At 45.3% G+C, this 23,850-nt stretch overlaps 1 protein-coding gene and 1 long non-coding RNA gene across 2 annotated transcripts; both read left to right on the forward strand.

The window, feature by feature from the left end:
- Window positions 1–614: 614 nt before the first annotated feature.
- LOC125544513 (uncharacterized) lies at window positions 615–6,661 on the forward strand. The gene is made up of 3 exons (XR_007299527.2): window positions 615–820; window positions 5,945–5,983; window positions 6,166–6,661. It is a non-coding gene; the product is annotated as an uncharacterized LOC125544513 (long non-coding RNA).
- Window positions 6,662–12,660: 5,999 nt separating this feature from the next.
- Window positions 12,661–13,920, forward strand: LOC125544514 (uncharacterized). Its single transcript, XM_048708236.2, has 3 exons — window positions 12,661–13,306; window positions 13,400–13,459; window positions 13,547–13,920. Exons 1-3 carry the CDS (start codon window positions 12,782–12,784, stop codon window positions 13,550–13,552), a joined length of 591 nt encoding a protein of 196 aa, XP_048564193.1. The 5' UTR covers window positions 12,661–12,781; the 3' UTR covers window positions 13,553–13,920.
- The last annotated feature ends 9,930 nt before the right edge of the window (window positions 13,921–23,850 follow it).

Here is a 23,850-nt window from a genome sequence, read left to right on the forward strand (position 1 = left end):
CCAGGGACCTTCCGCCATACTCGACTCGCCAGAGCTCGCCTCTTCCTTCGTCCCCTCCTCCCCGGCCCCTATGCTTGTCTCGTGCACTTCGGTCTTCACGATCATGGGCTCATTCATTTTCCGCCCCTTAGCCTCTGCAACAGACGCCCCACACTTTCCTCAGCCCTCGCCCTGTCGCCTCCACCAATCCCCCATGCCACCAGCCAGCGACGCTGTGCTCTCCTCAAGACCTAGCTCATGCCTCCGATGTGTCCGTCATGCTCGACGGTGGAGCATGCCAGGAAAGCGCTCAAACTGAATCACATCACTTGGGCTTCGTCCCTGTCCGAAGAGATGAGAGATGGATTCGCTGTCGCCAACCACTAAACCATGATCCTTCGTGGCGAGCGCCTACTTCTCGGAGCCTGCCCTCCCGCGGTCTCACCGCGCAGCCATCCATCGGCTAGGAGCCCCTAGGGGGATGTTGTCGGTGTAGAATGCGTCTCCAACACTGTGGGTCGGGGACCGAGCGATGGGCCGTGGCGGATTCCAGTCAGGGTGTTGCTCGGCTAGCGCAGATGCAAGCTGCATAAGAATAGAATAATTCGATTTAAGGAAGGCAGGCGTACTATAAACTTCGGTACTGCTAATTACTACCTTCATTTGGTCATATCTGATTCTCTGTTATCCTACACTGTGATCTTAGTTTGATTACCCATGGAATGCGTTATATTCTCTGATGGTATTTATAGCTTTTTTAAACTGGTTGGTGCAGGATTCGTTAACATGAATTCCCAAACGATATTACCATCCAAGTCGTGAAGAGCAGCTTGCGCACAAGGTAACCAACCAACCCCAACTTTGATTCTTACTGCGCACGCTTAGAAATCACATGGAATCGGTGAAAATCCTGAGTTCTAAGGGCATCTCCAGCCGCGCCCCCAACAGGGCCCTCCAGGCTATTTTTTCGGCGCCGGCATCGAAAAAACGGCCCAGTCACGTCCCAGGACGCCGAAAATCGCCGGTTCGGACCTTTTTTCCGCCCGGCGGTCACAGGCCGAACCCGGCGCGCTGGGGAGCAGTTGGGGGCTCCGGCGTTAGGGAAAAGCACGCCTGGCCCACACCGACAGGGGAAAAGTCAAGATTTTCTTCCCCCGACTCGCCTCGCATCCCCCGCGCCCTCGGCCACCACTAGCTATATCCCGGCGACGGCCGCCGCCCTACTCCGCTAGATAGCCATTCCCCGCCAGAAAATAGCAGCGCTTCGCCGCGGCAGCCCCTCCCACAGCAGCTGGGCGTTTCCGGCCGCCGTTTCCGGCCGTGGAGGCGCGGTTTAACGGCGGGTACACGCCCACCGAGCGCAAGGTGTTCGGCGTTTTGCCTGCCTCAGCGATGGACTCAGATGAGGAGGAAGAGCTCGCCGCGCTGCTGGAGGAGGAAGCCGCGGCCAACGTCCAGGAACAAGAGCATCTCATGGTGCTCGCCGCCCTCGCCCAGCTGCTGGTGAGCAATGAAAAGCCGCGGCGAGGTGGCTCGGCGCCGGGGCGGATGAAAGCAAAGAACCGGCATCGTCTCCAAGGCTACTGCATGCTCTACTCCGACTACTTCGCCGATGCTCCACTTCATGGCGAGAGAACATTTCGGCGCCGTTATCAGATGAGCCGAAAGCTCTTCCTCAGGATTGTGAATTCCATCCGGGAGTTCGACAACTACTTCAAGTGCAAGATGGATTGCACTGACGCTCTTGGATTCACCTCCATCCAGAAGTGCACGACAGCGATGAGGATGCTTGCATATGGAGCTCCCAGTGATTCACTCGACGACTATGGGCGCATGGCCGAGTCCACCAGCATAGAGTGTTTCTACAAGTTCTGTCGGGCAGTGGTGGCAGTGTTTGGGCCACAATACTTGAGAACACCCAATGCGGAAGACACTGCTCGGATCCTAGCCCAGAATGCAGCAAGAGTATTTCCTGGGATGCTTGGAAGCATTGACTGCATGCATTGGAAATGGAAGAACTACCCATTTGGTTGGCAGGGGATGTATAAAGGCGCCAAAGGCGATTGTAGTGTGGTGCTTGAGGCGGTAGCCACACAGGACCTCTGGATTTGGCACTCCTTCTTTGGTATGCCAGGAACTCACAATGACATCAACGTGCTGCAGTGCTCTCCTGTTTTTGCCAAGCTCGTTGAGGGCCATTCTCCTCCGGTGAACTTTGAGATCAATGGGCACCAATACAACAAGGGGTATTATCTAGCTGACGGCATCTATCCGAGATGGTCGACATTTGCGAAGACGATCTCAAACCCTGTGGCAGGAGGCAAGAACGCCTGGTTTGCGAAGCTTCAGGAGGCTTGCAAGAAGGATGTCAAGCGGGCATTTGGTGTGCTCCAATCTCGATTTGCTGTTGTTTGGTACCCCGCTCAGACCTGGTCCAAAGATCAAATGTGGGAGATTATGACTTGCTGTGTCATCTTGCACAACATGATCATCGAGAGCGAGCAAGAAGACCCAGTGTTTGACACTGAACCATACTACAGGCAGGGTCCTCTAGCCGAAGTTGATCACCAGCTACCGGCAACTTGGACTGCCTATCTCAGTATGCGTCAGGAGATCAGAGACCCATAGGTGCATCATCAACTGCAGAAAGATCTGATTGAGCACCTATGGAGGCTCAAGGGGGACGCCGTGTGATGAAATACGAGTTTTTATTTGTTGAACTATATAATTTGTATTGAACTATTTGTTGTTGTACTATTTTGTTAAAGTATTTGATTTTTCTGTGATGAAATATGTGATAAGAAATAATTGTGTTGATAATTGAACGCCGAGACACGGCGAAACCACGCCGAATATGGGCTTATTCTCGCCCATATGGGCCCTTTATTCGCCGAAATTGGGCTGCAAAGTGGGCCAATTTCGACGCCTGGGGGCGACGACTGGGCGCAAAACCGCCCCCAGCGCCGATTGTATCGCCGGCTCGCCTCCAGGGGCGATTTTTATGCGTCCTGGGGGGGCAACGGCTGGAGATGCCCTAATGAAATCTTCTGCAACTCCCACTGGCATCTAAATGCGGCTACATACGGAAGCTGGTGTCGGGGGCCAACGGGTCCAGGGTGACCCACCTCCAGATCATGGGCATGCCTGGTGGCGCCAAGGCGTTTGACCTCGTCATCACGTTCTGCTACGACATCAACTCCGAGATCACCACCGACAACTTCGCCATGCTGCACTACGTCACCGAGCACCTGGAGATGACCAAGGAGTACAAGTCTGGGAACCTCATCGGCAGGACCGAGGCCTACTTGGAGGTGGCGCTGGTGAGCCTGAGGATGAGGTCACCGCGCTCCGCAGTGCCAGGACCGAGGAGCTCCTCCCGACGTCCGATCAACAAGGTGCAGATCATTAAGGCCAACTTCACCGCGCGACCCTATCCTGTCCGGCCCTGTCCGTTTGGGGTAAAACGGACAAACGAGGCAGCCCAGCGCGCGGGAGCAAACGGACTTTTGTCTGTTTTGTGTCCGCTTTCGACCCATCTGCGGCCCAAGTTTGCGCCGCTTTTGGGGTGAAACGGACACCACGCGGACGCGCGGGTCGTCTACGCGTGTCCTTCCCCGGCTCGCCCGTCAGTGGCACAGGGCGGGCCTTTTTCTATCCGCCCCCTCCCTCCCTCCGGCCGCACCCCCTCCACTCTTCTCCTCGCTGCCGCCGCTGCCATTGCAGCCGTGCAGTTCGGACGCGAGCTCGCCCAGCCCATTCCCCTCGGCGCTGCCGAGCTATCCAACCACGGCCACCTGGTGTGCGCACCCGCCGGCCGGATTTGGGGCGGATCCGGTCGGTCTTGAACTCGGCTGGCTGTGGGAGGCCGGGCCGCGCCATGGACTGGCCGGGCACCTCGCCGGAAGGCCCTGGCAGTGGCTCCTTCTCTAGCCGCTCGGATCTGCACTGTCGGTGGTCCGCTGGCAGATATACGAATGGCGGTCTGCTGGGCTCGGTGCTTGCCCAAAAGCTCGCCGACGCACCGTTGCCACTCATTAAGTGCGACCACTACACAAGGATGGTCGTGCGCCGCGTGTCTACAACGTCGGAACATCCCGGATGGGTGTTCATCAAGTGCTTAAACGACGGGGTATGCGCTTTTTTTAGCTTCGGTCTGTGCTCTAGATTTGACTAGTTGTGCTAACTTCAAATTTTGTTGTGTAGAATGGATGCAAGTTTTGGTATTGGGAAGAAGAGTACATCGATATATTGATAGAGCAAAATTTAGTACATGTTCATGCACTTTTAGCTAGCATAGAGGCTGTAAATGAGACAAGTGCACTTGTTGCTAGATTAGAGGCTAGACACGAGACTAGGTCTGAGGAAGCAACATCTACTTCTGGCTTGAAGAAGAAAGAAGGATGCCAGATAGAGCCTCCTCCACAGATCAGCAATGAGTGCTCGAGAAGGCCCTAACCCAACTCAAGGGGGCAGTTATGGAAGTTGACTATCTTCTAAAATGTATTCTTGTTATTCTTATTTTTTTTGGCCTTACTTTACTAGTTAAAATGTGATGATGTATTGTCATGTATCAAAAATGAATGATAAAAAAAAGTTAAGGACTTGTAAAGAAAAATACACGCGAACAGGATGCGGCCGAGATGCGTCCGCGCGCTGGGCGCACGACCACCGCATCCCAGGACACGCCCGGACACGACCCTAAATCCCTATCCAAACGGACAGAATCCGGACAAAACGGACGTCCGTTTGGGATCGCGCGGTGAAGTTGGCCTTAGCAGATGCATCGATGCCATAGCGACCATGACCTGCGGCGACGGCAGTCATGAGGGACTGGACGGTGGTGATGACGGTGTGGGCGCGGTGCCAAGCCGCCAAGCCCATGAATGACTGGCGGGCCGACGAGCTGGACGGTGGGAGTTTAAACCGTACTCTTTGGTATGAACCCCATGCGTAAACTCTGATAGTCCCTGTGACACAATTTCAGTTCTTGGGTAAAATTCAGTTCTTGAAATGTACATTCTGTACATTTTTTTAGTTGAGGAAGAGAGAACTTGGAAATGGTTTGCTTGTTGATTCAACTTACGAGAGAGGATTTTCTATCATGCACGGAACCTCCCGTGCATGCATTCAACCGCCTTGTTTATTACTATATAGGATCACTGACATCACCTATAAGATTTTCTATCTCATCTAGCATACATTCACATGTTATTCTACTCATCGAGTTTCATCCAAAAAAAATATGCATACTGTATGTTGAAATAAAAATTTGATTTACATTCTGTTTGCATAATTGTGTTTTTTCTAACAAGATCTTTCAAACAAGATTAATATTGAATATATTTTTAGGAAATGTTTTTTACAAGTAAACTACCATGCTCCAAACTTGTTTCATACAAATTTATTAATTTGATGCAAAAATTCAACAATGAGTTATTCAAACAAAACTTTGAACTTTAATAGTGTTTGACAAAGTATCTCATAGTTTTGTGTACTTTTAATAGTGTTTCAGTGTGTTTAAAATTTGATTATTTTTAGAACATGCTGAAACACATTCAAAAGTGGTATAGTTTTAAAGTTTTCCTCGTCATAAACACAAATATGTAAACGGATCATAAATTGTACCTTTGGTTTAAAAGATAAAATAGTTTTAAACTTGGAAATAAAATAACAAAGCATGGGATAGTGAAGCATAGGTTTGCATGTGGTCAGAGAAAGATCTGACAAACTACAAAGAGCATTAATGCGCAACATCGAATCTCTAAGAAAAATGAACGGCCCTCCCATGCACAGGACCTCCCGTGCATGGGAGAAATGTTTTTCTCTTCAACTCACCGCATGTCTGGTGAAATCAAAGGCCTATTTGGCACTGTTCCGTGGGGTTTACTATAGACCTTGAAGCTTTGCTTCTGTTATCTATTAGATATTTTTCTAAACTCTCGACCTGTATTTTTTGTTTGAGCAGGGGCAGTGCAGCGAACACAAGCAAAGAAAATGGTAGAAGGTGAGAAGGACTATCTGTGCGAAGTCTTGTATAATATGCACAGTGAATTGCATATCCATTATCTATCTATTTGATAAGTATTGACATGTAGTAAGACATGTCTAATCTGAATTTTGATATATAGAAGGTATGATAGTCTGTACGTTCAATTTTTGATTGTATGTTGAATTCTCATGCTCTAGATCCGCCTCCACCGACATCACACACTCATCCTTGATCTCCCACCAGCGATGCCCCGAGGTCATTGACACATGCAACCAAGTGATTCCAACGACGTCGAGGAGGTTGTGGGTGAGAGCTCCTGTTCTCCTGGGGAGAGCATGTTGGCGTGTTCGAGGTGTCCAAGAAGAAGGGAGGAGGCACTCATGTGGGCTGCTCTAGGAAATACACCAGATTGAGCGAGGTTAGATTAAAGCTTCTTAATTCTTCACTAGAATTCTTTGGAGTTGGAAGAAGTGCGCGCATATGGAAGAAGGTACTGCAAGCCGGAGGCACATAGGAAGACCGGACAGAGAAACAGTGAAGGAAGATGAAGACCATCATCAAACTTTACCTATTTGTGTTTCGGATGCGACTTGCATGTGGTCAAAGACATGATGATCACCAAAAATGGAGGGAAGTGGGAGAAAAACATCAGAGTTTGTGAACAAATTTTGAAAGAAAGACCAATTGATTCAACACTTTGTCCGAAAACTTCACTCTATGACTTTGTAAATAAATGATACGGCATTCAATATGCACTTGGATTATTTTTCACATGTCTCTGGTTAAAATTCCATTTGGTGGGCAAGCATGTACTAATAGAACTCTCTTCAGTTTCTGTATATCATTATCAGATTTCGATAAGAATGCATGCATCTTTTGTTTTCATCTTCCAAAACCAGTATGTTTATGGGTTTATGCAACACTTGCTTTGACCAGACAATGACAATACGTTCAGCTCAAGAAAATCACAGGAATCATTTATTTGAATGGCATGGTAGTCTAAATTCCAAATACTTGAAAAAATGCACCTACATATGAGCCTAACCAATCCATAAAATAACAAATTACAAGTAAGAGCTATCTTATCATCATTGTGAAACAATATGAAATAAAATAGTGGGATGAAACCGAAGCTAGAGCAAGTAGTAGACCAAGATAAAAGTGGCAGAGGAAGAGCAAAGTTTGTCTTGTTGGGGTAAGATAAATAAGATGTGCGCCGAGAAAAATTTGAACCAACGAAAAAAGAGATGGAGCTGCCAGGACAAATACAACCAGTGCAACATTGTTATGTTGTCCCGTGGCAACGCACGGGTATTTAGCTAGTAAGAGCTAAATACACTACAGGTGTCCTAACTTATCCGGCGCGGTCAGTTTGATGCCTAAACTTGAAAAATACACAAAAATGATGTCGTAATTTGTCTGGGCGTTCAAATACGGTATCTTTGGACGTATGCCGCTGTATCAAGTGCCCATGTGGCATGCCAGTGCGTCTTTGGGCCACATGTCATGTGGTTGCAGGCGCTCGACGCGTGTTATGAGCTATCATGTGTAGTTTTTTTACAAGAATGCCCCTGAATTTTAATCAATTCTCACAAAAATACCCCTTGATTTTAATTTTAATACTCGCAAAAAATACCAGGAAGCGAGCGTGCATGGAATTCGAACTAGGCGGCAACACTCTGGTTTGCGCTTAATTTTCAGCAAGCAGTTTATATAGATGATTGCACATGCCGCTCTGCATTTGCTTTTACTGGAGTAATTTTCTTTTTATTTATTTCCAAGTTACTATGTTGTTTTTCTCCGAGTGAAGTTTCTGTTTAGTTTCCATGATACATAAATCTTTTCATATATAAAATAATTATAAGTATGAAATTATTGTTTATTTAATAGCTCTATTCTATTTTCATTATTGTGTACTTTGAAGAGATAGACATTCTAAAATTGATGTGGATTTAAAAAGTTGAACGTATATTAAAAGCACGGTGAGTATTTTTTGAAATACACGTTCATGTTCATGTTTATTTTTAGTTTTCATATTATTTTAGAAAATGCTCACCATGTTTTTTGAAAATGTTGAATGCGTATTAAAAAACTATTGTGTAATATTATTCTTAAATTTCTACAAACACGCTTAACATGTTAGTACATTTCTAGAATTTATTATTGTCACACAATAATATTTAATGCACGTTGAACAGTTTTTAAAATACAATATTGTCAATTTTAAATAATTGTGCATTTTAAAATAGGATGAAGATACACAATAATTGTTCGTGCTTATGGTCCTCAATGAAGATGCATAAATTTACACAATAACTTTTAATATACGTTCAACTCTTTATGTCCACATAAATTTTAGAAAAAAATCATGTTTATCTCTTCAAGGTACATAATAATGAAAATAGAATAAAGATATAAAATAAATAATAATTGCATATTGATAATTATTTTATTTTATTCACATGGAAAAAATTATGTATCATAAAAATTAAGCAGAAACTTCATTCAAAAGAAAAACAAAGCAGCACTTCAAAAAAAAAACTGTAGAGAACATATGCAAAGCGATACGTGGAATCGTCCATATAATAAGTAGTTCGAAATCCCTCCATGCCAACTTGTGATTATATTTTTATGACAATTAATTATCCCTAAAAAACCCAGTGTGCGTCCAATGCCCGTAACGATTTTTTTTCGAGAATTAACTTAAGTCCAAGGGCATTTCTATAAAAACATACTACACGCACAGCTCACAACGCACCCGCAGCCACTGACATGTGGCCCAAAGACACTCTGGCATGCCACATAGGTACTTGATACGGCGTTCAAAGACACCGTATTTGAACGCTCAGACAAGTTACGCCATCATTTTTGTGTATTTTTTAAATTTAGGCACCAAACTGATTGTGTTGGACAAGTTAGGGCACCTGTGGTGTATTTAAATCTTAGCTTAACCTTTCAGTTAGGAGCAGTGCTATAGGGACGATATATTTTCACCCGACATCTGGATGATATCAAATTGTCTGTTAGATTGCATCTTTTCACAAATCAGTACCGTTCAAGATGGACATTGTCTATGCACCGTCGTGTGTGGAGCAGTTTCGTTCAGTTGGGCGAATGTGATGTACTGGACATCTAGAATTTTATTTTACTTTTACGGGAAAGTGCATATTAGAATTTTGCAATCTGAAATATTGCACCGAAAGTATTAAGTTCAGTTGGGCGAATGTGATGTACTGAACATCTAGAATTTTATTTTACTTTTGCGGGAAAGTACATATTAGAATTTTGCAATCTGAAATATTGCACCAAAGTTACTAAGAATCCAACAAAACATACTTCATGTGATCACAAATATAAGACATTTTAGATATTTTAGAATGGACTACATACAAGTTAAAATGGGTGAACAAACACATCAAAAGAAGTCTACATACATCGGCGGAGTTCTATGGGACCTTAGCACGACGACTTCTCGACTGTCTACTACAACAACTTGTGTCTGACTCCGGCGATGGAGGTGCGATGATGGTAGCGCGCCTTCGGCTTGCTTCAGTGCTTGTAGTCATCGCTATGTGGTCTATGAATCTAGATGTATTTTTTATTTTTTATGGTGTTCGTTGTACTGTCATGATTGAAGATGAATAGATCGGAAGCTTTCTCGCAAAATTAAAATAAAAAATTAAAACTGCATTTCTAGAGCACAGATGTTAAAAGACATGTCTTACCGCACAACAGGGCAATGTAGTGAATAAAAAGGCATAAAGCCATATTTCTGGCTATTTAATAATACTTTTAAATTTTATGCATTTTTCACATTCCTTGATTACAAGGTTTCTTATTTTGAGAATCACTTTTACCTTCTCTAACGACCCATCTACAAAATTCAAAAGGTTTTATATTTCTTTTTCAAATCTTGTTTTTACAAAAAAAAAAGTGGTTTTCAATAACCTCTTTGGAATATTCACCCACCCACCCACCTGTGTCCCTTCGTGTCCGGAGCATTACCACACGCGCACCGGGGAGCTGCCCATGCAGGATGTAGCCGCCGGGGGCGCCGCCCCTCCCCGCCCAACACGTCCAGTCGCTTTCGTCATCCTCCTCCCGCCGCGGCGCCGTTCCAGGTGGGCACCACCATTGACAAGCCGAGGCTGCCGTCGGTGGCGCCCGCGTGATGGATCCAGGTCGTGGGTGTGTTGGGGAGCCGTGGCCTCTCCATGGCGCTCCACCTCGGTCCCCGTTGGCACGAGCAAGGGCAAGGCACTGCCAAGATCCTCTCAAGAGACCTCTCCTACCCCCGTGGTTCCTGGCAGTGCTTGTTGTGTCAGGCAACATTTTTTCTCCAACGATGAAGGGGCTAGGACATGTCCGTTTCAAATGGGGTAGCACCGTTGGGTGCACCATCCGTGTCCACATGTCCGTTTGACGACTTAGATAGACAAAAAAACGAACAGATTTCGTGTTTATTTGGGTCTCCCGCTTGGAGTTGCCCCAATGTGTGTTTTTTTAACACAATACAATCAAAGTCGCTCACATACGCTCCTTCGTAGGAACGCACGCACGCACATTTTTGAGAGACCAAGTCGACATAACATCTTAAAATTTTACGAAGTCACCATAGACGCCTTGCAGTTGAGGGAAACATTTCCTTTCACTGAATGAACATTGCCGGAAGCCTAAAATATGTTTAAAAATAATGCAAGCACTAATGTCAAGTTTAGGACTTGAACTCTGGTCGAGGAAATTGCACAAACCACCACTTGTTGGGCTAGTGTTGCATAAAACACCTACTATACAGGTTTGTTGCGACGAACATCACATATTGGTGTAATACATTGCAAATAGGTCTAATCTAATGTTTAGACGCATTGACATAATTCTAGATAGATAGGTCCCGATTGTAAGGGCAATTTCAACCGGCCGATCCAAACAAACATGATTTTTGTTTGTTTTGGTCAGCCAAGCAGACGCCTGTCGAATTTTTATTTAGATCAGTCAATGCGCCCACTTTGACTGACACATTTGTCCGCATGGTCTTAAATAAATAAATAGGCACACAAAATATTTAAATTTAAAACATAATTAAACATTAAAATCTTCAGGCAAAATCCACTTCAAACATAATTAAACATAAAACATAATAAAAACAAAAAGCCTCCCAGCCATCCTTGCCCATAGCCCTAAGTGTCATCCTCATCGTTGGAGCGGGTGAGGTCAACTCCAGCGGCTGCGCCCAGGTGAACACCGTCTGGTAGGCTGCCAGCGTGGCCTCCTCCGACGGGGCCGCCTGGCTCCGGGCGCCTCCTCCTCTTACTCCCGCCGCTCCTCCTCCTCCTACTCGCGCAACCAGCGTTGTCGGTGCTCCGCCTCCCCGTGCTCGCGTTGCATGCGGTGCTCCCCATCGGCCCGCTCCTCCTCTAGTGCAGTGCCACTGCTCAAGTTAGGCTACTTGCTCCTCCTCCGACGCTCGAGCCACGCCCGCGGCGTGCTGACCCTCCCGCACGACGCCCTGCCACCGCGTAAGTCCCGGTGGCTGCGGGCGGAGCCGCCACGGGCGCATACAATGACGGTGGTAGTGAAGGATAGACGCAATCGCCGGCCGCGGAGAGCTAGAGCTCCTCCTCCGAACCAGGTGTATGAGACTAGTCATTATTATTTTGTGATGACCACTACTTGGATGTAGTGGCCACATAGAAACTACTTGGATGCTAAAATCTAATGGCAACAATATCTACCATGTTTTTGGTGCTAGTGATCACATGCCGAACTTGTTTCATTTGAAGTTTTGTTCAAAATTTAATAATTTCAGAAAATGTGAAAAATTTGACGTTATCATTTAAGGAAAGTTTTACTCCATTTAGACCAATGGTTTGCTAGAATATGGAAGTTTTAGTTAGCCCATACTATTTTTTATTCAAATTTTGACATTTTCAGTAAAATGTGAAATAATTCCTGTAAATATTACATGTATTCAATATTAATTTGGGAAAGTTACGGCTCAATTGGACCACATGTTTGGGAAGATAATGACAGTCTAATATGTTGGCTTTTGTGGCTTTTTTTATTGCCACATGTGCACTTACAAGCGGTACCTATCTGTCTGGAATTATATCAATGTGTCTAAACACTAGATTATACCTATTTGCAATGTATTATATCAATATGTGGTGTTTTTCGCAACAAACCTGTATAGTAAGTGTTTTGTACAACATTAGCCTTAATAAGTGATGGTTTGTGTAATTCCCTCACTCTGGTCGGATGGGATACCGCTTTTCCTCCTAATCATCGTCTCATGTCTTTGACCCCCAATTTTTCGTTGTGCACATCTCGCCGCCAAAGAAAAATAAAAGTCTTGCACATCGAAAAGACCGAAAGAGGCACCGATCGAGCCAGAACGGGCTGGGTGCCTGGGCCCCCGGCGTTACGTCTGATGGCGGCGGCTCGACCCGCCGCTACCCGCGAACACGTGATGACACCACGTCCGTTTCCTCCGTAACCCCCGCACCCGACGGGGCGAGAGAGAGAAGGGGAGGAGGGCGCCACACCCATCAGGCGCGCGACACACCAAAGGCGAGGGAGGCACAGACGTCCGACGCGCACGCAATTCTGGAAGGAGCCCCGCAGACGAAATCCCAAGGCAGCAGGGGTAGAAAAGAAGAAATTCTCGGAACAAACTGGCCTTTCCCCGTTTTAAAAATCCCACCTTTCTTTCTCCCTAGTCCTCATCCCCCCGTCTCGCTTCCTTCCGCCCCCTTCTTTCCCTCCCTCCCTCCATCCTCTCCTCCCCGACGCGCTACCCGGCTGCCCCTCCCTCCTATGGTCTCCATGGCCGCCGCAGCAGACGACGACCACGACCGCCGCCGCATCGCCAACCTCTCGCCGTCTCCCTCGGACGCCCCGGCTCCCGCGCAGCCGCACCGCAGGCGGCTCCACAGCTTCTCCTTCCCCACGCTCAGCTGGGGCACCCACCGCCTCCTCCGGTGCTCCAAGGACCCCGCCTCGGCGCCTCCGCCTCCGCCTCCGCACACCCCGTCCCCGGACAAGGAGATGGCCCGCCGCTCCACGGATGGCGGTGCCGGAGGCGGTTCGCCCCAGCGCCCCCCTCAGCGGCCCTGGAACCTCCGCACCCGCCGCTCGGCCACTGCCGCGCCCGGTGCGGTCGGGCCGGAGGCCGCGGCCGATGCTGCGGCGGAGCATGCGCCAGCGCGGCCTGCGCAGAAGCGGGGGTTTTCCATCGTGCTGTCCAAGGAGGAGATCGCCCAGGACTTTGCCTTCTTCCGCGGCACGCGACCCCCGCGCCGGCCCAAGAAGCGCTCTCGCCCGATGCAGCGCCAGCTCGACGTAAGGATCGGACCTGCGTTTGTAATTCTCAAGTTTTCGGTGTTTGAATTTGGCGTCTTATTGGAGTTTTTTTTGTTCTTGTTGGAATTGCAGTCGCTGTGCCCTGGATTGTCCCTAGTGGATTTGACGCCGGACTCGTACAAGATCGAGGAGGTAAGGAACAAGGGATCGTTTAATTTGTTGTTGCGATTCAGTCCTTTTCTTTGATTTGGCTCTGAAGATGCGCCTGTGTTCTTGCAGAGGTGAATGCTGATATGGCGGAGATTCAAATGGGAAGGGATTCAGATGTGGTCATCTCTTTTGTTCTCCGATGTTCTGATCGCGTTTCTTTCTTATGTGAATGGCTAAACATCTCTGCTTCATAACTCAGAACTGTGTTATGGTGGAACATTTTAGATGAAGTTCAGTGTAGTATCTCTTTAGATGATGTGTTGCCATGGAGTTGGTGAGTAGTTTAAAGTTAAGGAATTTGGTTATTGGGCTTGTAGGATTTCTAATTGTACCAAGGTTATGATCCTTAGTGGGGTGTAATTGTCCTGTTATGTACATGGGTAATGATCTATGAAGGTCTCTATATGAAAATGCAGGAAACAGTTCAATTTTGCTTCGTTGTAGCGTTGAGGTGTTTTAAGTGTTCTTGTGCATTGATCACATTTCTTTTCTTCCGTGATTCGTAAAAATGTCATTCTCTTCTGTCGATATGTTGGGATGTACGGAGTAGTTTCTAAGTATATAGGTAAAGTAAAGGAATTTGGTTGTTGGACCTGTTGCATTGCTAAAATTGTATGAAGGTTATGAACTTATGATCCTTAGGTGGGGTGTAATTGTCCTGTTATTTACATGGGCTTTAATCCGTGAAGGTTTCCTATATGAAATTATAGGAGAACAGTTTAGTTCTGCTTCTTATTGTAGCTCTGAGGTGTCGAAGTACTCTTGTGCAAGTCGCTAGGTCTGCATTTGCTTGTTGTGATTGCATACTTTCCGAATCGGCTTAGCAAACATAAATTAATAGTTGCACTGTATATTTGCATAGCATGGAAAGAAGATGCTTTGACTGTACTCTGATAGGTTATACATGTTTTAATAAAATGATTTGATGTTGTGTAACATAACTTGGAGTATCCATAATGGAAGATCATTTATATGCATGGCATGGCCATCTCCTAGTTTTGCGCAAAATTGGCGGGTAAGTAAAATTATCAAAGGTAACGACTATCTTTTAAGCTTGTTTTATTATCTCTCTGACATTTGTTGTGGAGCTTTAGTTACCTCCTTTTTACCTGATATTCACTCCATTTTATTACCGAATTTGGTACTCCCTCCGATCCAAATTAATTGACGGAGCTTTAGTATTGCCTCGATATCTTGATTCCGCTGTCTGTTGCATTTGTAGCGCGTGCTTGGTTCAATGCCAATATTTGGCATGCCATGTTTAAAGGAATTTGATTGGCCAACAAAATTTTGTGGTAACCTTTAGCCAAGTTGTCAATGTTGTCAAGTTCTGGTTTTGCCAAATATTGGCTAGCCGACTTCTAGTAATAAATCAAGCATGCCCCTAGCGACGTAATTGCATGCACTTCATTTTCTTGTTTTTAACACTATAACCCTAGGTTGACGGATTGTTGCGTATAATGGGCTATTCATCTTGGTAGTTCAGTTATAGTAGTACCTCATGGATGAAGCAACAAAAGTGTAGGCCATATACATTTTTATCAGGAGATAAAAGCAACATGAATTGGTGAACCTCCATCTGAGCCCCAATTTACAGTTTGGTCTCTTTAGAATTATTTTTTTAAATCAATTGATATCCCTGGACATTCTAAAACAGTCTGGCTGCTAGGCAAGTGAGCACAACTCAATGCTCTTGGTGTATTGAAGTTGCACCCCCTACTTGAGCAGATCGATTAACTTCTCCCCGGAAGGGTTTTGTAGCTCTGCGCTACATCAGTTTCTTTTACCACATACTTACTGAAGTATAGCTTTGGTTAGATTTGTGGATATCATTGGTGGAAAGGGAGATACATATGTTTTCTGAGGTTTTGTAATCCATTCTTTGACTAACTAAGCATATGGTGTGAGCTTGAAGATTTGTAATCCCTATCTTACATATATTTCTCATTCTCATCTGGTCTGTTTTTTCAAGGGTCATCTGGTCTGTTACACTCAACCAGAATTGATCTGTAGGCGCTGGGTTGAGGATATGATTTTTTAATGCTCAGTATTGTAGTCTAGGATGGAGCTTGTCTGTTCCTACGGGAGGCCCCCCTGCCAGTGTGTGCCACGGTCTGCTGCTTGGGTCAACCGCCCCAAACAAAGGTCTCTCATCTAGTCTTGCTCTCTTTATTTCTGACTTGTCTTACTAGGTTCTTGCCTGACTTGTGAATTTTTCAAAGGATCTGTTGTCTACTTCATCCTAAGAGGCTAAAAATATTCAAGTTAACTGGGAAACAAAGGAAATATTTGTGGCGGGTGGAGATTATATATGTCTGCAGATTCATTATTGTAGAACCAAATGTGCACTAGAATTGTACTCCCTCTGTTTCTAATGTAGTCCGTATTGAAATCTTTAAAAAGGCTTATATGGAGTACATGAACAGAGGGAGTATAACCAAAGCAACTCTTATAGACGTAAACATGTGCTATTTCCTTCTTTATTTTTTGAGGATACGTAAACATGTGCTATGAGGGACATAGGAGCAGAGCTGCGCCAGCAATGCGTTTCCTCCTGATTTGCCACTCGTTTCCCCCTGATTTGGGCTCTCCATTCCCATTGTCATGTCATGTCTATGTTCTTTATCTAGTATACTAAAAGCGTGATCAGCGTCGATTCACTCGAATTGTTTTCAGATAAGGCGATCGGATTTTGCAAAGCATCTTTCGAAACAGGAGGACCCATCATCTTATCTCCTCTACAGTTTCAGCACAACACCATTTTGGACCGGTCTTTCTTTCCGAGATTCCGTATTAGATTATTTATCGCTGGTTTAGTACAATTTTGTTGTAAATGAGCGACAACTAATATTATGAAGCGGAGGAAATACTTCCTCCCTCCGGAAATATTTGTCCTAGAAATGAATAAAATGAATGTGTCTATAACTAAAATAAGTCTAGATACAACCATTTCTAGGACAAGTATTTTTGGACGGAGGGAGTACATGCTTGCATTCCTTACTTGCCTAGGGTGGGAAAGAAACTGTTTTCAATTGGTACTCGCTGGATTTCTGTCTATCTTTTATCTTTTTTTAGAAAAGAATTTCTTTCTATCTTAATTAATGAATGAGACAAATCTTTTGCTTCGGTTTTAATAAAAATAATACAATTTCATTCATAGACTCCTCAAACCTTGAAAGAGAATAAATTTGTGAACCAACATGTGGTTGGATAGTTAGGAGGACAGTGCTATCTCCTGTCATCAGAGTTCAAGTTCTGAATTTATTCTAGGCCTTCGGTGATGTGCGTTCAGTGGAAGAAGATGTTTCTGTCAACTACGAAGGTGTCTGTCGACTTGGTCAATCTCTAGATGTCGACTTCGTATAATGTGTTGGCTAAGTCTCTGAAGCTACTCATAAGAATAGGGTGTGCGTGCGTATGTTCATAGGAATAAGTATATATGCGTATGTATGAGCGTCCTCGTCTGTATTGTGTTAAAATAATGTAAAAGAAATTCTAGCCAACCTAGCAAGCTCAGGAGTAACTATTTTTGAATCTAAAGATAGAAAAGTCACAAGCAATAAAACAACAATCATCAAAAACTGTCGTCGCCTCTCCTGCGGACCGTACACGCCAAAACTTCCATCATCAGAACATCCACAATGATTTATTCTCCAAAACCCTCCTACAATATGTGTTCGTTTATTGTTCATCAGGATAGCCCTGGTCGTATCCTTAAGAAAATCATGATCAAAGGAGCATTAACATTAAGCTTCACAAATCCCATTAGAGGGCGAATTCATCCACACCCCCTCGTAGAAACGTTTGAAGAGGAATCAACAATATAATTAACCGTAAGAGCTTGTATCGTCGTTGAAATTTGGATAACATCTTGAATGTTCTCCTTATGGATGATTTTACATCTTTCTCACCACAAATACCAGGTCGTAATGGTAATCATCTCCCGAATTCTGAAACCCCATAATAGATAAATCATGATCTGGCATGTGTAACAAGAATTCCAGGACAGCCTCACCAACACGATCAACTTTGCAAGCTCTAACAATAACTTCGTAAAAACCTAGTCTTCTCCAAACCTCCTTACACTGGTAGAAAAAGGGCCTGTTGTCCCGGTTCATAAGGGCCTTTAGTCCCGGTTGCTGAACCGGGACTAAAGTGTCGGTACTAATGCCCTGTCCCTTTAGTCCGGTTCAATCCAGAACCGGGACTGATGGGCCTCCACGTGGCCTGTGCGCGGAGCCCAGGCAGGAGACCCTTTGGTCCCGGTTGGTGGCACCAACCGGGACCAATAGACATCCACGCGTCAGCATTTCTGTGGCTGGGGTTTTTGTTTTTTTTGAAGGGGGGGGGGGGTTTGGGGGTTTTGGGGGGTTAATTTAGGTGTTTCATATATTGTGTTAGCTAGCTATAATTAATAGAGAGAAGTGTCCTCTCTTATGTCCGTGCTTGGTCGACGCTACGTACTATACATACGTATAGAGAGGACTAGACACGCTAGCTAGCTAGTAAGCAACGAAGGAAACAGAAGATCGTCATGAACATATATGCATACAGAGAGAAGTGATATCGACCACCTCTCCTTCTCCGAGAGATTGGTCGAACAACAAGTTCTCGTATATCTATCCGACACTACCGGCTACATATATACAGTAATTATCTCTTACAAATATAATCATACGGACTCATGGTCCACATAGTATTCTCCGTCTTCAGCGATCACGTGGTCAAGAAAGAATGCCGCCAATTCCTCTTGAATTGCTCGCATGCGAGCTGGTGCTAGGAGTTCATCCCGCTTCCGAAACATCTAATTTGAAGAAGGGGGTCAATACATATATATATGAATGAATGAAACTCAATACAAATGATGGTAATAAAATAAAATTGTGAATGTTGTTATTTACGTACTTCATATTGTTCGTCAGAGTACCCGCCCCGCTCACAGGTCGTGTGGCGGATGGACTCGCAGACGTAGTATCCACAGAAATCATTCCCTTGTTCCTGCCACAACCACTTTACAAGAAATAGAGGTCAATCAAACTGATCAGCAAGAATGCTAAATGGTATTGATGAAACTAGCGCTTGAATCACTAGGAGATGCGCGGAACATGCTACTATAGTACTTACTTTCGGGTGTCTAAATTCCAGCTCCTTCGGCAGTCCCGGAACTTTTCTGGTGAATTTTGTCCAAACCTTGCCGGACAAAGAAAACAATTACTTGATATCAGGAAATGAACAAAGTTGCTGATATGGTGGATAATGATCGATTTAACTTACTTCTTGAGGATTTCAGCCATGTCCGCATACTCCTGGGGATCTTTTCGTTTAGAGTCCAAGACGGTTACTACTCCCTGCTCAAGCCTAATCTCTAGGAGAATATAGTGGAAACTGCACACGCATGCATAACTCATCAATTACATTACTATAACCTGGACTAATATATAAGGGAAACCGAATATGCACAAGACAGTAACATTCACTTGAAGTTGTAAGGAAAGAGTATTATATCTTTGTTTTCATTTTTTTTTGAATGATCGTAGCAAGTTGGCCTCGGTATCTCCGGGACGATGTTCAACCTCAGTTGCATCTATGAGATATGTGTTAACGAACCCAATATCACCGATTTGTCTTTTCTTCAATTCGGCGATCTTCATTCTGCATAATATAGTGAGAATAATTATAAATACATGCAATGAAAGAGATGAGCTATATAGAGAGACTTAATGACAGAAGTAGTAGTACTTACAGACAGTAGCAGGTGATCGTTGTTTTATCGAGGGCCAATTGATTGAAAAACTTATAGAACTCCTCAAATGGAATAGGCAACAGTTCAATTCCAACGAGGTCATGCTCCGGTTTAACTCTCGCATACAAAGTACTCCTCCCCCCCAGACTCTCTGCAGATTTTCAAGTACCAATCATGTAATCTTTGCATCATCGTTGTTAAAGATTTTTCATCTTTGACGAGAGGCTTCCCGTACTCGTATCTGTGTATCTACACCTCCATGGGATCATAATGTACATCGTCGGGCAGGTAATCGTCAACATTGCCATAACCGGGCACCATCCTCGGATCGACGATGTCGCTAGGCACCTTGAGGGGGGGGGCACGATTGCTTTGCTTGTTCGCCGAGCTGGGCAATTTGTTTCCCAGCTGCTCATCGTTCTTTCAGCCTTTGATCACTGACTGTACTTCCCGACCGCTCCGCTTCGGCCCATGTCTTTGCAATAATGCGCTCATAGTTGCCTTTCGGCGGAGACTTGGGTGGTTTTGCCAGGGCAGCCAGAGTGCGCTTCACTTTCACCGGATCTACCTTCTCCTCCGGAGGTGGATGTCTCTTTGCTCTCAACCCTTGAAACCAGTCATCCACTTCGGTTCGCGCGATCTTTGCGTTCTCCTCCGGGGTCCTCTCGTATGGTAACTTCTGTGGACTCTTCAGAGAAGGACCGAATCTGTATGTCCTCCCGCCTCTGGTTGTACTGCTAGACGCCGGCCAAGTAGACAAAGCGGTTGTCTTCTTTACTTGCTTACGAGGCGGAGGAGAAGGACTACGACGCGCCGGAGCAGCTGCTGGAGCGGCGGCGGGTCTCTTCCGCCCTTGCTGGCGAGGCGGAGAAGGAGGAGGCTGGCTGCTCGGGGGCGCCGGCGCAGGCGGAGTGCCGCCACGCGCCGGAGAAGGAGCCGGCCGAGGGCCCTGATCATCACTCGCCGGAGGAGGAGGCGGTGGAGGAGGCGGAGTGCCCTGACTCGCCGGAGGAGGAGGAGGAGGCGGAGGCGTCCAGTTCGGAAGGTTGATGAGCTCCTTCCGCCATAGGCATGGAGTCTTCAGAGCAGACCCCAGCCGAGTCTCCCCTTCACCGGTAGGGTGGTCAAGGTGGAGGTCCTCAAATCCCTCCGTTATTTCATCCACCATCACCCTAGCATATCCTTCTGGAATCGGCCGACAGTGAAAAGTTGCATCGGGTTCAGTAGGATAAACAGAGCCAACAGCCGCCTTGACCTTCAAATTCATCCATTGCGTCATAAGGTGGCAATTTTGAGACTCCGTGATAGCATCCACGGGATAGCTAGCAGGAGCCATCAAGGCATGCTTCGGCTGAAGCAGCTCGGTGGAAGCCACGCTGCTTCTGCGCTGAGATGGCGGGGTAGCTTCGGGGGAAGCTTCGGCAGTACGTTTGCTGCGATTTTCTTCTCGTTCCTCTATCGCGTCTACCCTTGCTTGCAGCACCTGCATTTGGGTCTGCTGCACTTTTTTCCTCCTCTCATGGGATTTGTAACCGCCTGCGTCCGGAAACCCAACCTTCCATGGAATGGAGCCTGGCGTGCCTCGTGTCCGTCCAGGGTGCTCAGGATTCCCGAGGGCCATTGTGAGCTCGTCGTTCTCTCTGTCTGGAAAGAACTTCCCTTGCTGCGCTGCTTCGATATACTGCTTAAGCTTCCTGACTGGTATGTCCATTTGATCGTTCGTCCAAATGCACTTCCCTGTTACAGGGTCCAAGGTTCCGCCAGCCCCAAAGAACCAAGTCCGGCAATGGTCTGGCCAGCTAATTGTCTCTAGTTCGATCCCTTTATCAACCAGATCATTCTCAGTCTTGGCCCACTTAGGCCGGGCTACGAGGTAGCCACCTGACCCCGTGCGATGGTGAAGCATCTTCTTCACAGCATTTTGCTTGTTTGTCGCCGACATCTTCTTACTCTTTTCTGATGTCTTGTGGGCCACAAATGCGGGCCAGTGATCTGTGATCTTCTCATATCTGCCCTTGAATTCTGGTGTCTCATTATTTTCGACAAACTTATTCAGCTCTTTCTTCCACCTCCTGAATAGTTCTGCCATCCTCTTAAGAGCAAAAGACTTGATTAATTGCTCTTTAACTGGGTTCTCTGGATTATCCTCTGGCGGTAGGGTGAAATTTGACTTCAGCTCAGTCCAAAGATCATTTTTCTGCATATCATTGACATAAGACACCTCAGGGTCTTCTGTAGCCGGCTTAAACCATTGCTGGATGCTTATCAGGATCTTGTCCCTAACCAGAACCCCGCACTGAGCAACAAATGTGCTCTTTGCCCGGAGGGGTTCAATCGGTTGGCCGTCGGGCGCGATTGCTATGATCTCAAACTTTTCATCCGAGCTCAACTTTTTCTTCGGGCCTCGTCTCTTTACCGAAGTTGTGCTCGATCCGGAGGGCTAGAAAAAAGAACAAAGACTTAATTAATATGTGTACATACCAAAACAATGATTGCATCAATCAGCTAGTCAGCACAGGCTTAACTAATATATATACCTGGCCGGACTCGGTTCGGTCACCGGAGCCGTCATCACGGTCTCCTTCTTGCACCGGCATTGGGTCACCGGAGCCGTCCTCATGTTCTTCTTCTTGCACCGGCATTAGGTCACCGTAGCCAGCTTCTTCACCCTCTCCTTCCAGACCATCGGTGTCGTTGAGAAACAACGAGACGGCATCACTTCCTTCTGCGATTATGTCCCTCAACAACGCTTCTTTTGCTTCGTCTAGGGCGGTGTCCATAGTTTCTACAAATATTTACAACATGGCAATTATTATTCAAACATGACAGATGGATATATTAGTGCCAAACGTAGAACTAGCTACCTAATCATAGTAAGGAATCATATATATTAATTAGTGGCCTTGACCCCCCCCCCCCACGTGTTGAAGCTATCGGGAGGGGGTATATATCGACAACGACGACACTACATCTATATGACCCTCGTTCCCGATAAAAAAAGAGGAAGAAGAAGAAAAAAAAGAGGAGAAGAAAGAATAGAGGAGAAGAATTTTCTTCTCCTCTATTCTTTCTTCTCCTCTTTTTTTTCTTCTTCCTCTTATTTTTTTATCCTCTTCTTCCTCTCATGTTCGAGAGGATCGCCGAGGGGTCGGAAGGTTGGCTAGTGTCAAAGGATTCAACAAAACCATGTCTTCATCATTAGGCGAAAGTAACAGGTGCATGATGGTACGAAGCTCTCCAAAGTTATTTTGGAACGGAGTCCTAGATAGGATAATTCGCCTTTTGGTACAAAGTTCAGCAAGAACCTTCCAAATATCGTTATTTGGAAGGCCTTTGCTGAAATTCATACAAAAAGGCAAATTATCCTATCCGGGACACCATTCCAAAATAACTTTGGAGGACTTCGTCATGCCCTGGTTACTTCCGGCTAATGATGAAGCCATGGATTTCTTCAATACTTTGACACTAGGAAACCTCTCTCGACCCCTCGGCGATCCTCGACCCCTCGAACCCTCGACGACCCTGGAACCCTCAACCCCTAGACGACCCTAAAATAAAAAGAGGAGAAGAAGAAAGGAATATCTAGAGGAGAAGATCGAAGAAAAAAAAGAAGAAGAAAAAGAGGAGAAGAAGAGAAAATAGAATATATTCTATTTTCTCTTATTCTCCTCTATTCCTTTCTTCTTCTCCTCTATTCCTTTCTTCTTCTCCTCTTCTTCTTTTTCTTTTTCTTATTTATTTTTCCCCTTCTTCCTCTCCTCTTCTTCTCCTTTCTTCCTCTTCTTTTTTTCCTTTTTCCTCTCCTTCTTTTTCTTCTTCTTCTTCCTTCTTTCTAGCTAGATATATAAAACTTTTCTAAAAATGTAACTTTTGCATATATACATGGAAAAAATTGTTATCGGGGAGGGAATATATTCTATTTTCTCTTCTTCTCCTCTATTCCTTTCTTCTTCTCCTCTTCTTTTTTTTCTTTTTCTTATTTATTTTTCCCCTTCTTCCTCTCCTCTTCTTCTCCTTTCTTCCTCTTCTTATTTTCCTTTTTCCTCTCCTTCTTTTTCTTCTTCTTCCTTCTTTCTAGCTAGATATATAAAACTTTTCTAAAAATGTAACTTTTGCATATATACATGGAAAAAATTGTTATCGGGGAGGAAGTATATCGACCCCCCCCCTCGACCCTCTTTTACTTCTTCTTCCTTCTTCCTTCTTCCTCTTTTCTTCTCCAACACAAAACACATCTCATCTCATCTCATTTCATCCAAAAATAATTCTTTGCATATGAACATACATACATTTACTTTTTTTCTTAAATGTTACATATGAACATTTTCTTAAATGAGCATATGAACATTTTTTTAAATATTAATGAGCATATGAACATACATATCAACAAAAAATAGACCTTTTTCTTGGTAACAAAAAAAATGCAAAAACGAGCATTATATATACAGCATATATAGAGCATTATACAGTGAACATACATACATACATACATACATACATACATACATACATACATACATACATACATACATACAGTGAGCATATACATGAGCATTATACGGCGACGGCGACGATGGTTGGCGGTGGCGCGCGCTTACGGATGACGTGCGGGGACGGCAATGAGAAGGAA

This window comes from Triticum urartu, chromosome 3A, assembly GCF_056163025.1.
Source record: "Triticum urartu cultivar PI428250 chromosome 3A, HENAU_Tu73, whole genome shotgun sequence".
NCBI classification, from domain to species: Eukaryota; Viridiplantae; Streptophyta; class Magnoliopsida; order Poales; family Poaceae; genus Triticum; species Triticum urartu.

Bases quoted from the DNA above. Each gene is read 5' to 3' on its own strand.
- LOC125544514 (XM_048708236.2), top strand. From the start codon at position 12,782: ATGGTCTCCATGGCCGCCGCAGCAGACGACGACCACGACCGCCGCCGC. The intron at 13,307-13,399 runs GTAAGGATCGGA...TTGGAATTGCAG, and splicing joins CGATGCAGCGCCAGCTCGAC to TCGCTGTGCCCTGGATTGTC.